Source organism: Trachypithecus francoisi, unplaced genomic scaffold, assembly GCF_009764315.1.
Source record: "Trachypithecus francoisi isolate TF-2019V2 unplaced genomic scaffold, Tfra_2.0 Lachesis_group3, whole genome shotgun sequence".
Classification (NCBI taxonomy): Eukaryota; Metazoa; Chordata; class Mammalia; order Primates; family Cercopithecidae; genus Trachypithecus; species Trachypithecus francoisi.
The window spans coordinates 11,684,965-11,698,895 of record NW_022681468.1 but is presented as its reverse complement, the minus strand read 5'-3'; the positions used below and the strand labels follow the sequence as shown (position 1 = coordinate 11,698,895).

The following is a 13,931-nucleotide window of genomic DNA, read 5'->3' as shown; positions in this document are numbered from 1 at the left end:
ATAATTTTGATATCATCTGACTATACCCATCCTAGTTTTCTCAGGTCACTTCCAACCACTATAAAATTCTCCTCCATATTAATGTACACTAATCTAACTCTAACCTTGAAGATGTTTCAGAAACAATTTTAAAGTTCTTAAAGTTACAGGTGTTAACTGGGAAAACCCAAAAACTCAAGATATTATTTCTCGACTTTAGTTTCTCATTTTAGAAACTGTATTTTGTAGGCTGGGCACAGTGGCTCATGCCTGTAATCCCGGCACTTTGGGAGGCCGAGACAGGTGAATCACTTGAGGTCAGGAGTTAGAGATCAGCCTGGCCAACATGATGAAAACCCGTCTCTACTAAAAAATATACAAAATTTAGCCGGTATAGTGGCTTGCACCTGTAGTCCCAGCTACTCAGGAGGCTGATGCAGGAGAATCGCTTGAACCCAGGAGCCAGAGGTTGCAGTAAGGTGCAATCATGCCACTGCATTCCAGCCTGAGAGACAGAGCAAGACTCAGCCTCAACAACAACAAAAAAAGAAACTGTATTTTGTTAGGTTTAAAATTCAGGTGAAACTCTACTGAATGTCAACTAATAAATGTAGAAGGAATAAAAAAAGTCACCATTTTTAACTATCACATTAGTAATTGAAGCCATAATCATTAATGGATGCTAAAATCATTGGGTGAAAGTTGCTAAAGAATATTTACATAGTCTGAAAGCTTTTCTGCAGATTACCTACTAATTACAAATGAAAATTGGTATTTTTATCAGTGGAAAAACCTGATAGATACCCCTTTAATCCAAGTGACAAAGCTAAGGTCACCAATATTGGGACAAACTGACAACACCTACCTCACGTAGTTTTCCTACTAAAAGTACAAAACTTGAATCTATTTTTGCTGAGGGAAAGAGGGGAAGAGTGTCTTGCTCTGCTGCCCAGACTGGAGTGCAGAGGACGATCATAGCTCACTGCTACCTCAAACTCCTAGGTTCTAGAGATCCTCCTGCCTTGGCCTCCCAAAGTGCTGAGATTACAGGAGTGAGTCACTGTGCCCAGTGCCAAAACCTGAATCTAATCATAAGGAAACATAAAACCTAACCTGAGGTTTCTTTTACAAAACACTTGGCTTTATATGCTGAATTGAAGCATGGTTTCAAAGATGATGTGTTAATTCATGCATAGCAGACGAAGAATGTGTTATTTATGGAAAGTTAGAGACATTTAAGGCACTATTACATTTGGTATCACTACTACAGAGACCAACTAAGATAGCTGAACCAGTATAGATAATCCTCCTCGAAAACTTGTCTGTAAAATATTGTTCTCAAGCCCTCTTTTCCTTCATCCTCCTTTGTATTACTAGACCACACATTTCAATATTAATAATTTGGGGGCTCACAATATAATCACATTAAGACTATTGCATGTTAAAATTTTCTCTAATACACATACTTAAAAGAAAAATATCACCGAAATTTTATCAAATGCTAGTTGTGTATCATGAGAGTTTAAGAAACTCCTTTTTTTTCCTCAAAACCTCAACAGGCAAACACTACTATGACAGTTTATAGACAAGGAAGCTGAGACTCAGAGACGTGCCACATGCCCAGTGCTCCTTGGTTATAAAGTCGAAGAATCAGGATTTGAACCCTGGTCTCTCTGACACCAAACCCTTGCTCTTAAGCATCCCTACAAAGCTATGATAAAACACTAATATTTAACTTTGCAAAGTGGAAAGAGCTTAAAATACCATGAATCAGAGCAACTGACAGTGATGGCTGGGCAGCAGGATGCATAAGAGGAGGACAGGCTGTGCGTTCATCATGTTAATCTCACCTCCCAAGATGTTCCCAAAAGAGGAAAGACAAAAATCCTGCAATCTCGAAATATCTCAGAGGACTAAATACGACTACTACCTCTCTTTTTCCCTTCAAACGGGGTCATGTATCTAACTTCTTAATCAAAGAACCTTCCTACATCATGTCAAAGATCAGTTTTTAAACTAAAAGTCTTCTCTCATTATTCAAGTTCTCTAAGTATGGTTTTTTTGTTTTTTTTTTTTTTTAATTCTGAACTGGTTAACTGACCTCATTTTCTAATCCTCAAGAATTGTTCAAATGTGCTGTTAAAATCCCTGCTTTATTGCATACATTGAGCTGTCAAAGAAAGAACAAGCACAACAGAGTTAGTCTGCGCCAACAAGGAGAAAGTCTGCAATACAGTAAAACTCCCAATTTTGACAGTTATTTTCTCCCGTGATTCTTAACACTTCCCTCAGTCTGCAACGTTTCTGTGCACACAATCATACATACCTCACAAAGCAAAAAGGACCAAGCAGCATGATTTGTCCAAAAACATAACAGTAATAATCTTTTTAAAAGCCTTAATATTCAAGCAATATTCCCCACAAAACTGTGTTAGCTTCTAAATATTTCAAAAAGTATTATAAATTAACTTATTCACTCAACAAATCTGAGTGTCTCCTATATGCCAAGCACCATGTCTGGTAATGAATATGCATGAAGAATCTAATCCTTACTATTCTATAAACCTTACCACAGCCAAGAACATGTAATGCTGCTATAAGCCTCAAAAAAAGAAAAAAAAAAAAAACCTCTAAGGCCAAACTTAAGCCTGTCACGTCTTACTTCTAGTAACAGTCTTGCTGACATCCTCAGACAATGTTTTGTGGCATCTTCTCAGTCACTTATTTAAAGTGTATATTGCGGTCACTGCGTGTTAAAGGAGTACCAACAATTCACTGACAATTTTAGATGAGAAAGCCATTTTGTACTCAGAATTATTTTAACAAAGGCTTTATTACGCAACTGAAAATGTCAATTTCACCAGCTACATCTCAAAAATAACGTTTTTCTTTCTGTATTAATTCATCAAGTATACACTGCGATACAAGCAGTCTTACTTTTTAGATCAACACATGTTCCTAAAAACTGGGTGAAAGGGCCGGGTGCGGTGGCTCATGCCTGTAATCCCAGCACTTTGGGAGGCCAAGACTGGCAGATCACAAGGTCAGGAGATCAAGACCACCCTGGCTAAACACGGTGAAACCCCATCTCTACCAAAAATACAAAAAATTAGCCAGGCATGGCGGCGGGCACCTGTAGTCCCAGCTACTCCGGAGGCTGAGGCAGGAGAATGGCATGAACCCGGGAGGCGGAGCTTGCAGTGAGCTGAGATCACGCCACTGCACTCCAGCCTGGGCAATGCAGCGAGACCCCGTCTCAAAAAAAAAAAAAAAAGAGACTGGGTGAGAATTCCTACTTGGAAAACCCTCACTGCCCATGTTGTCCAGAGAGCTTATTCCTGAATGGATTGTTATTCAGCATCTGTCAACAGACTGAATGAGACAACTGATATTCAAGGGACACCACCTGAAAGAAATTAATGAATCAAACCACTGGAACAGTGAACACCTGTATTATTAAAGCTTTTCTATTATGCCTGAGGCTTTTATCCAGTTTCTCTAAAATGGCATGTGAAAAAATGTTTCTCTATCATTTGTAAAATGTAAAACATTTTCTCCATCTATTGCTAATGCTATTTAATGTAACAATTCAAAAGACCGACTACTCTTCATACAAGAGAAAAATCTGCTTCTCCTAATTGGTATGCTTCTTTTCATTAATCAACGTGAGTTACATGCAGGCACTCACCTTTCCTTGCCCCAATCATTCATCCGATTCTCTGCTCTACATTCTATACTACCAACCTTCACCACTTTCATAGTACTCTAATACTTTCCTATTATAAGACCATTTCAAATCCTTTCTCAAAATAGACATCATAAACTATTAAATAAATGTACTAATACTAGAGTCTTAGCAGAAATTTGGAAGAACTGAAAACTAGCCATCAAAAAATCAAAAGGCCCAAGTCCCACAGGCTAAGGAGGTGGAATACCAAGAAAATAATGTTGCCTCAGAAGACTACAGTCATCTGGCAAGTGGTAAATTGCAAAGAAACCTGTGAATAAGAGCTAGTGTAATACATACATTGGGCTTTGGGGATGAACTAAGCTCCTGAATGTCCAAAAAGCACAGCAAAAGGTAAACAGAACAAGTCACTTGGCTCCAGCTTTCTCTTTATACAAATTAAACATCTCACCAATATCTTCCTCTGGCATTCAATAAAGCACATCTTTCCATGTTTGATCAGTTTTTTGAATACCTACTTGCCAGACACTACGATAGGAACCCAGATCATAAAAAGGAGTAAATCCTGGGCTTCAGAGAGATTACGGATTTTACTGACAGAGAGATGTTGTTTGTAGGAAATTATCAGTTTGGAGGAACCCTGAGAAAACTAATACTGCAATAAATTCTGAGTCTAGTCTAGTGTTTTGATGATCAAGAAACAAGGTGACCACTTTGAGGTGTATGTGTAAAGGAAGGGAAAGCATGGACTCCAATGAATTATTTGTATACCTTTGTTCACAGCACCATTACTCACAGTAGCCAAAAGATGGAAGCCACCCAGGTGGCCATGGACCGATGAATGGATAAACAAGATGCAATATATTCATAAAATGAAATACCATTCAGCTTTTCCAAGGAAGGGAATTCTGACATCTAAATCATCACAGATGAGCCGTGGAGACACTATGCTGGGTGAAAAAAGCCAGACACAAAAGAACAAATACTGTACGATTCCACTTATTTGAGGTTTCTCGAGTAGTCAGAGACAGGACATAGAATGCTGGTTCCCTGGCATTGAAGGTAGGATGGAAAGAGGAGTTAGTGTTAATGAGAACAGTTTGAGTTGGGAAAGATGAAAAAGTATGGAGATGGATGCTGGTAATGACTAAAAACAATGTGAATGTACTGTATGCCAGCTAGTTGGACACTTAAAATGGTTCAACGTTATGTTATGTATATTTTACCATGCCAAACAAAAAAAAGAACAACTATCTGAAATATTCAAATAATCATTCATTCACCTGAACATTTAAGGCTAGACACAGCTTCATTCATTCCGCAAGTCTTAACTGAGGAGTCACTACACGCGATGCAGCCCTGAAATCCACTTGGAACAGTAATGCAATACAAAGAGCACGCCTGCAAAGATTCTGAAACCAAACCAGGATTCGATCTTGGCTCTGCCACTTCGAGATTCCTGACTTGGAGTAATAATCACGGACTCTGAGTTTCCTTGCCTGTAAAACAAGGGCAATATTGAGTTGATCGCAGGGTCACAGTAAGGATTAGAAGAGAATATATGTAGAACCTGAAACATCTTGGCACGTAACAAGGAGGCACTCAATAACATGTTTCCCTTATCTCCTTTGCCATGAGCAAGGGGAAGCGTGACCACGACCTGGTAGGGTCGCAAGTGAGAGAATGTCTACGAAATATCTACCTTCTCAAATGAAACAAGCTCCTCACATGTCAGATAGTGGTAGAGAGTAAAACATCGCAACGCCACAAAAGTCACCCTCTCTAGAAGGCAGCACTACAAGTACTGTACAACCCACTATGTGACACCACAAAATCACTGTCAAATAAGAATCATGAGCCACATCAAAAGAAATGTCTTCTAAAACCAAGACAATAAAGCTCAATAACAGCAAAACAACCCTGTTACCCAACTCACACACTGAGCCACGGGCAAAATACAACAGTCAGGGCTCACCCTTCAAACATGAGATGGAAGCACAAAAAGTAAAGCAGGCCCTCACTAAAAAGGATTGTAGGAAAATGTCTTTTCTCCCCACATAAATAAAAATGGACTAACTGTTCTTTTCTTAAAACAGCATTTTGGTACCATGAGTAAATCTATAAACATATGTTACCATGATCAATATTTATAGTGACCATGTTAAAAGCAATCTTTAGTTTTTTGTTTTTTTAATCTATTGAGTTTTATGGAATATGCCCTAAAATGAAGTTTTGAATGTATATAGCACATACTACATAAAATACACACGTGCCACAGGTAGCTTTAAAGGAGACATTGCAAAATAAACTGGCTATTCCAGAACCTAATTCCCAAAGATATCAATAATACCGAAAATTACTATTCTTTAGGACCTGGCTTATCCCGAACCCATCGTTTAGTAAACTGAGTTTTTTGGTGAGGATGTATATTTTTATTTAGAAAACTTAACGCTTACACCAATACATTTTCAATATAGCTAACCTGTTTTAAAAGCACATTTTTAACAATATTTTCCGAGTTACTTAACTCCTAACCTGAGTCCTTTTCCACTGACTCAAAACAAGCACCACGAAGACACCTGACAATCAGGATTGTAAAGATTCAGAATATTCGAAGACAGAAGAATAGACGTCCAAGTGATCCTCGTTCATCAGATGAATGTTTTTAAAACCTGAAAGTCCTAAGAACACTTACTTATCGTGTAGACCAGTAACGTGTCCCTTTAACCACAACTCTCTCCACAAAAGCACTGAGTGAACACTACACACAAGGACCCTCCACTCATCTCCACGTTTCCGCAGATCTTCAGGATTCTAAGGACACACTCAGTGGTTTGCTAGCTCTGACCTCCAGGCAGAGCCATCAGGGCAACTCAGCTTTTCTGGACAATCTACATAAATCTGATGTGCTAACTTAAAACATACTCTGATTTCCCCAAAATCAAAAACCCTGAAGAAAGACTCCTCCGCAGGGTCTGGGCATTTTGGCACAAAAACATCTGAGGGGAGAGGAAAAAGAATGGCCTCGGCCCCGCCCGCCCCCCGGGGCCCCGATCTGGTCCCCTGACAGTAATCACACAGGACCCTCCCGGGAGGGACCTAGAGCCCGACTTCGTCCCCTCCGAGCGCGGCGCAGCGGCCCCATCAGAGGAGGGCCCCAGGGTGCTCCGGATGGCAGGGCTCGCGTCTCCACCTCCGCTGTTCCTGCGCCACTTTCGCGCGCGTGTTGGAACCTGTCAAGAACGCGCTGGCCTCGCCAGGCCGGGGAGTGGGCAGGCGCCGGCATCCCCCACCACGCCACGGAGGTCCGGAGAGTCTCCCAGGGCTGCCTCGCGGTGTGGCGCCGGGGTCGGGGCCCAGGAGCAGAGCCGGGGCGGGCAGACGCCGGGTCCACAGGCCGCGCCGCGCGGGACGAAGAGGCAAGCGAGGCCGCGCCCTCCAGCAGCACCCGCCAGGCCCGGAAGCGCGGCTCGGGCCCATGGCCCGCACGCGGGCCTCGGCGCGGAGGCGGGAGCGCGGCTGGGCGAGCCGCTCCCAGCTCCGGACACAAAGCTGCTCCGCGGGAGCCCGCCTCACCTGCAGCACGGGGCGCCGCGGGCCTTCGAGAACCATCGGACCCCGCTCCGGCGCGCGCGTCACAGCCCAGGCTTCCCGGAGCCGCCCGGCGCCGCCGCCCCCGCCGCCATTTCCTCGCGCTGGCCGTCGCCTCGTCCCCGCTGTCAGGTTACTCCATTCACCTGGGCCTGCAGCAGCCTGCCGCGCCTCCGCCTCGACCCCTCCCGCCGGCGCCTGCGGAGACTGCGCAGCGCCCGGCTGGCCCGCAGCCTGCGCACGGCCAGCGGCAACAGCGCACAGCCGCTTGGAGAATCCCACTGGCGCCCGCGCCGCCCCTCCGCGCCCCCACCCTCCGCTCGCCCCGTGGCAGCATGAGAGCGAGCCTGTGATTGGACAGGGCCCGGCGGTGAAAGGTTAATCCCGGCCCCCCAGCCACTCAGGAGCAGGGAGACAGCGGGTGCGCGCGCCGAGGCCGAGGCGGTGTTTGCGGCCCAGTGCCGAGACTGGACCTTAGTGGCTGGGAGTCTTTGGGGCGCTCGGGAACCCGCGCGCCGAGGCTGGCTAAGTTTGGCTGACTGTCTGAGCTCTCGGAATTCGACTGCCTCCATTGTTGCCCCTTCTGGCACCCACAGACCGTAACGTGGCCGTAATTGTTCCCCAGAGAGCCTAGCTTCTCTCTGAGCACCTCCCTCCCCTTTTTAAAGTACCTTCCCACTCGCCTGCGTTTCCCCGCGTTGGTGGTGCAGGGGCCTTCGCATTTGGGGAAATAACAAACACCCACTTCCGCCCCCCACCCCAACTGGGAGCCCCAGATAATGAGAAATAGACGGTGGCCCTCTGTATGTACACTGATCATTTGCATAGGTCGGAACCGCCCACCACATCTCGTAGCTAGGAATTAAAATATCGGTGGGAGTTACATAAGTGACTGGCTTAAAGAACATTGTCTTAATTTATCCCCAAATGTAGACATCTGTTCAGTGGACTCCCTGATAGGCCGGTTTGCTCCAGGTGAGGTGTGCTTACAGCAACTGCAACCGTGTTTCTTTCAGCCCATGGGGGTGTGCAGAACCTACTCTGCGCCTGTGCTGTCTGTTCTGTGCTGTTCAGTTTGGGGCCACCAGCCCCGCATGGCTCCTGAGCACTTAAAGTATGGCTAGTCGGAATCGAGGTGTATGCGTTCTTTACCAAATAATGTTCAAAAAATTGTTACATGTTGAAGTGATAAACGTTTTTTGATATATTGGGATCAATATATCAAAATATATAAAAATATCAGTTTTATTTATTTTTTAGTGTGGGTCCTACAGAATTTTAAATGTCATCTGTGACCTGCATTATATTGCCATTGGGCAGGCTGATCTAGGGCTTGCATGCCTGTGATCCTTACGTGCACCCTGTAAGGTAGGTGCTTTAACTGTGTGCACATTGTGAGATAGGTGCTGAAACTACTTCCTCTTTTTTTTTTTTTTTTCTTTTGAGACGGAGTCTCGCTCTGTCGCCAGGCTGGAGTGCAGTGGCACGACCTGGGCTCACTGCAATGGGCTCCCTGCGATCTCTGCCTCCCAGGTTCAAGTGATTCTCCTGCGTAAGGCTCCCGAGTAGTTGGGATTACAGGGGCCCATCACCACACCCAGCTAATTTTTGTTATTTTTAGTAGAGACGGGGTTTCACCATGTTGGCCAGGATGGTCTGGATCTCTTGACCTCGTGATCGGTCTGCCTTGGCCTCTGGAAGTACTGGGATTAGGGGCGTGAGCCACCATAGCCGGCCTGATTCCTATTTTAATAGATGAAGAAGTGGAATGACTTCCAGCAAGTAAGTAGCCAGTAAGTGAACAACTGAGATTTGAACCCAGGTAGTCTGGCTTTGAGGCTGGTGTGCTCCATCATTACTGTGCTAAAATTTTGATAATATATTTACTATGAATTGGCTTAAAGTTTCACTTGAAGATAGCATATTCATGGACAAAATTAGGAAGTAGGATGCTCCTGGCAGACCTATGTATTAAAAAAATAGTTTCTTAAATGTCAAGCGCTGTGAGCATGTCATACCTTTAAGTCCCCAGTCATACATATAAGGCTTTCTGGAGATAATTCTTTATGAGAAGGACAGCATCTCAGTGTGGGGGTAGGGACTGGCCTCTACTGGCATTGGAAATTTGTGGGCTGGTACAACTTCAGCCCCTCTGGTTGTCCTCTCGCAATCTGTCAAGACTAGCCAGGCTGCTTGCTCCATCAGCAGGTTTACCTGACTTTTGACTTTTTATTTATTTATTTATTTTTCTTTGAGGCAGAGTTTCGCTCTTGTCGCCAAGGCTGGAGGGCAATGGCGCAATCTTGGCTCACTGCCACCTCTGCCTCCCGGGTTTAAGCGATTCTTCTGCCTCAGCCTCCTGAGTAGCTGGGTTACAGGCATGTGCCACCACACCCGGATAATTTTTGTATTTTCAGTAGAGATGGGGTTTCACCATGTTGGCTAGGCTGGTCCCAAACTCCTGACCTGCCTCGGCCTCCCAGAGTGCTGGGATTACAGGCATGAGCGGCCAGTTTATCTGATTTTTATTAATTTCAGTTTTTATTTTTAAAATAAGTAGTACATCCATATTGTTCATTTATCAGAAAGCCTATAAAAGATACACAGTGGAAAAAGACCTCCCTCACACCTGTCCTGGTGTCACAAATAGGTGACCACTGTTTCCTGCTCATTCTTCAAAACGTTTATGTGTATACAAGCCAAGACATACTCTTTGTGTTCCTTGTTTAGAAAAATGCCAGCATGCCGTACATATTTACTCCACCTTGTGTTTTTCACTTAATGTAACCAGAGGACATGTTTACAGTAATACATACAGAGCTCCTTGCTGTTTTTTTCCAACCCCCTTAATATATCATTGCAGGTATATCCATACCATAATTTACCAGTTCTCTATTGATGGATATTTAGACTTTAAGTCTTTTGGAATTAAATGTTGATCCTTTTGGAATCGATTTAATATATAGGGTGAGGTATGGATCCAAATTAATTTTTTTGTCCAGGTGGCTACACAGTCATTTATTGAGCAGTTCACTTCTGGACTCTGTATCCATTCTAATGGTCTATTCATGCTTCACTTGCTGGTTTGTTTTAAATCCAGAGACATAAAATCTTGTAAAGGATATTGTTTCACACTTTGTTTGGATCACTAGAAATCTTAGAACCAATATTTCAGCCCATGTTAAGCAACAGTATAGTACCATGTGGTATGCATTTTCTATGGGCTAATTTTTGTTTTCCCTTAGCCCTGATTATTTCCACAATTTGGTTTATTTTTTGTAGAACAAGCCAGGATTTAAATATACCTTTAAGACTCTCTGTTTGCAAGTAACAGAAACCAACCTGAACTAGTGCAACCAAAAAGGGATAATTTATCATAATGATTTAGGTGCTTCCCACAAAAGCCGAGAATAGGAATACAGCCACATCTTAGCAAAACCTAGAACCAGTCATTGGAAAGCTTCCAGGAACCCAAAAGGTACTCTCTGTGCCCCTCCTCTGTGATTGTTTTCTATATATCTCTACTAACTTGTTCTGTCTGCTTTTCCATCTACATGGGAGAATATAGCCACTCCCATATTGGACTGGACTGTCAGCTCAGTGGGAAGTCCAAGCCCAAACAAGGAAGATGGGGCAGCAGCCCTGCAAGGCCAGACAGCTGATGACATCCAGGAGAACTACACAAAGAGAAACTATATTGAGGGTAATGGGAGCCAGATTTCTCCCTGTTGGAGAAGGGAGTTACAAGTACAGAGATAGGAAAAGCAAGAAGTTTGTGTGATTGGATTGGAATTGGAGATATTCATGTAAAATCATGGTTCTTAATACATGTAGATATAAAAATAAATATAAAAGTGTGTATATATATATTTTGTGTGTGTGAGATTTTGAAATATATATTTGGTCTTTGACCTCATTTTCTGGTATACAACTCCTAAATTCCTTACAAACACCAAAGTGATGTCTTTTGTATGCTAGTGAGTTGGCTGGTGGCTAGGAGCCCCTAGGTGGTTTTAGGATGGGGCTGGTCATCAGAAAGACCAAGGCAGGCTCAGAGGGTTGGACCTTCAGCCTATCCCCAACTTCTTGGAGAGGAGAAGGGTTGAAGGTCAAGTTATCACCAGTGGCCAACAGTTTAATCAGTCATGCCTTATCTAATGAAGCCTGTATAAAAACCCATAAGGACAGGGTTGGAGAGCTTCTAGATAGCTGAACACCAGGAGGTTCCTGGGAGGGTGGTGCACCCAGGGAAGGCATGAAAGGTTTGAGCCCCTTCTCCCATACCTCATCCTATTTATCTTTTCTTCTATATTGTTTGTAATATCCTTTGTAAACATAAGTGTCTCGCTGAGTTCAGTGAGCTGCTCCAGCAAATTAATCTAACCCAAGAGGGGGTCATGGGAACAACAACTTGAAGCCTGTCAGAAGTTCTGGAGGCCCAGACTTGGGACTGGTCAGTGGCCAGAGACAGAGTGGGGCAGTTGTTGGGGGTGTCTTGGGGAGTGAGCCTCAACTGTAGGATCTGATGCTATCTCCAGGTTAGAAGGGAACTGGAGGACACCCAGTTGGTGTCTGCTACAGAATCGATTGCTTGCTTGGTGTCTGGGGAAACACCCCCCGATATTTGGTCACTGAAGTCTTCTTTGTTAATTGTTGAGGGTGAGGGAATAGGGTGTGTAATTTTTCCACAGTCAGATATACACACACACACAGACACACACGTCTATCAATGTGTGTACATATATTTCCTAGGCCTACCCAGTGGGAAGGCCTTGGTGCAGCAACACCACATTAGCCAAAAGAACACCTAACACATAGCTCTAAACACCATTCTCCATGAAAAGGAAACAGGGCTCTTTAGAGAAATGACTGATTTTAGGATTGGGCCAGAGAAAGTATAGTATGAGACTGGAACATCTTGTGCTAGAAAGTGTGGAAATGCTCAAGAAATGGTGGAGACAGTTCAAAAGGACAAAGCAATCAGCCTGAAGAGGCCCCTGTTGGCCAAATCTGGGATAATTTGAACATCGAAATCATAATAGCAGGAGATTATATCCCATGGGTTCAAATGGAATCCATGAGTCCACACTTTTAAAAAAAATAATTGGCAATAAAGAGCTCCTCTTTAGAATATAATTCAATAATACATTTTGAAAAAAGAATGGAATTGTAACCCAGTCATAGGTTCAGTAGCCCACTGCTTGCAGAGCATCATTAACAAGAGTGAGGTCTGCTATAAAGAAAGTGACTTTTTTTTTTTTTTTTTGAGGCGGAGTCTCGCTCTGTCGCCCAGACTGGAGTGCAGTGGCTGGATCTCAGCTCACTGCAAGCTCCGCCTCCCGGGTTTACGCCATTCTCCTGCCTCAGCCTCCCGAGTAGCTGGGACTACAGGCGCCCGCCACCGCGCCTGGCTAGTTTTTGTATTTTTAGTAGAGACAGGGTTTCACTGTGTTAGCCAGGATGGTCTCGATCTCCTGACCTCGTGATCCGCCCGTCTCGGCCTCCCAAAGTGCTGGGATTACAGGCTGGAGCCACCGCGCCCGGCCGAAAGTGACTTTTTATTCCAAAGCTTCACACGGGGAAACGTGCAGGTTCCTGCCTTGAGGGTACTGATTTGCTTTTGGGGCAGAAAGCAGGGGCTTTTAAGATGGGATTTGGCATGAATGGCATGCAGGGGAGGGAGCAAGCAGGTGAGGGTCTATATGACTTTCCTTGGAGCTTTATCTACCAGGTGTTTGAGCTGGCATCATGGCAGGCAGAACTAGACTGTAAAGTGGCCATTGTCTGAGATGCTTTCAGAAATGTGATTCCCAGTGTTGGAAGTGGGGCTTGGTGGGAGGTGATTGGATCATGGGGGTGGGTTCCTCATGAATGGTTTACCCATTCCCTGGGTGATGAGTGAGTTCTCACTTGGTTCATGTGAGATCTGGTTGTTTAAAAGAGTTTGGGACCTCCCCCTTCTCCCTCTCTTGTTCCCACTCTCACCATGTGACACACTGGCTTCCCTTCACCTTCTGCACTGATTGAAAGCTCTCTGAGGCCTCACCAGAACCCCACTAGATGCTGGCATCATGCTTATACACCCTGCAGAACTGTGATCCAGTTAAACCTTTTTCTTTTTTTTTTTTTCTTTTTTATTATACTTTAAGTTCTAGGGTATATGTGCACAACGTGCAGGTTTGTTACATATGTATACTTGTGCCATGTTGGTGTGCTGCACCCATCAACTTGTCAGCACCCATCAGCTCATCATTTACATCAGGTATAACTCCCAGTGCCATCCCTCCCCCCCCCCAACCTTTTTCTTTATAAATTACCCAACCTCAAGTATTTCTTTTTAGCAAGGCAAAAATGGACTAATACAGAAGATCAGTACTAAGGAGTGGCATTACTATAAAGACAGTTGAAAATGTAGAAGTACCTTTGGAGCTGGGTAACAGGCAGAGGTTGGAAGAGTTTGGAAGGCTCAGAAGAAGACAGAAAGATGTGGAAAGTTTGGAACTTCGTAGAGACTGGTAAAGTGGTTATGACCAAAATGCTGATAGAGATATGGACAGTGAAGGCCAGACTGAGGAGGTCTCAGATGGAAATGAGGAAGTTATTGGGAACTGGAGTGAAAGTGTTCTATGTTACATCCTAGCAAAGAGCTTGGCTGCATTGTGTCCACACCCTA

The 13,931-nt window shown here is 44.1% G+C and overlaps 2 protein-coding genes across 6 annotated transcripts in view; one reads left to right on the top strand and one right to left on the bottom strand.

Moving 5' to 3' along the window:
* DICER1 (dicer 1, ribonuclease III) overlaps nucleotides 1-7,541 on the bottom strand; it is a 72,343-nt gene extending 64,802 nt beyond the window's left edge. For 3 of the 5 annotated variants that reach the window (XM_033191454.1, XM_033191453.1, XM_033191457.1), the window contains exon 1: nucleotides 7,244-7,380. The gene's annotated coding sequence lies outside the window, so the exon portion shown is untranslated. Of the gene's footprint in view, nucleotides 1-7,243 lie in introns of all 5 variants that reach the window. The other 2 variants (XM_033191455.1, XM_033191456.1) reach the window with 2 other exon arrangements.
* Nucleotides 6,692-13,931, top strand: part of LOC117071466 (translation initiation factor IF-2-like) — a 28,663-nt gene continuing 21,423 nt past the window's right edge. The window contains exons 1-3 of the mRNA XM_033191459.1: nucleotides 6,692-7,857; nucleotides 8,192-8,233; nucleotides 8,880-9,040. Of these exons, the coding sequence (XP_033047350.1) occupies nucleotides 6,839-7,597 (759 nt within the window). The 5' untranslated portion in view covers nucleotides 6,692-6,838 and the 3' untranslated portion in view covers nucleotides 7,598-7,857; nucleotides 8,192-8,233; nucleotides 8,880-9,040. The remainder of the gene's footprint in view (nucleotides 7,858-8,191; nucleotides 8,234-8,879; nucleotides 9,041-13,931) is intronic.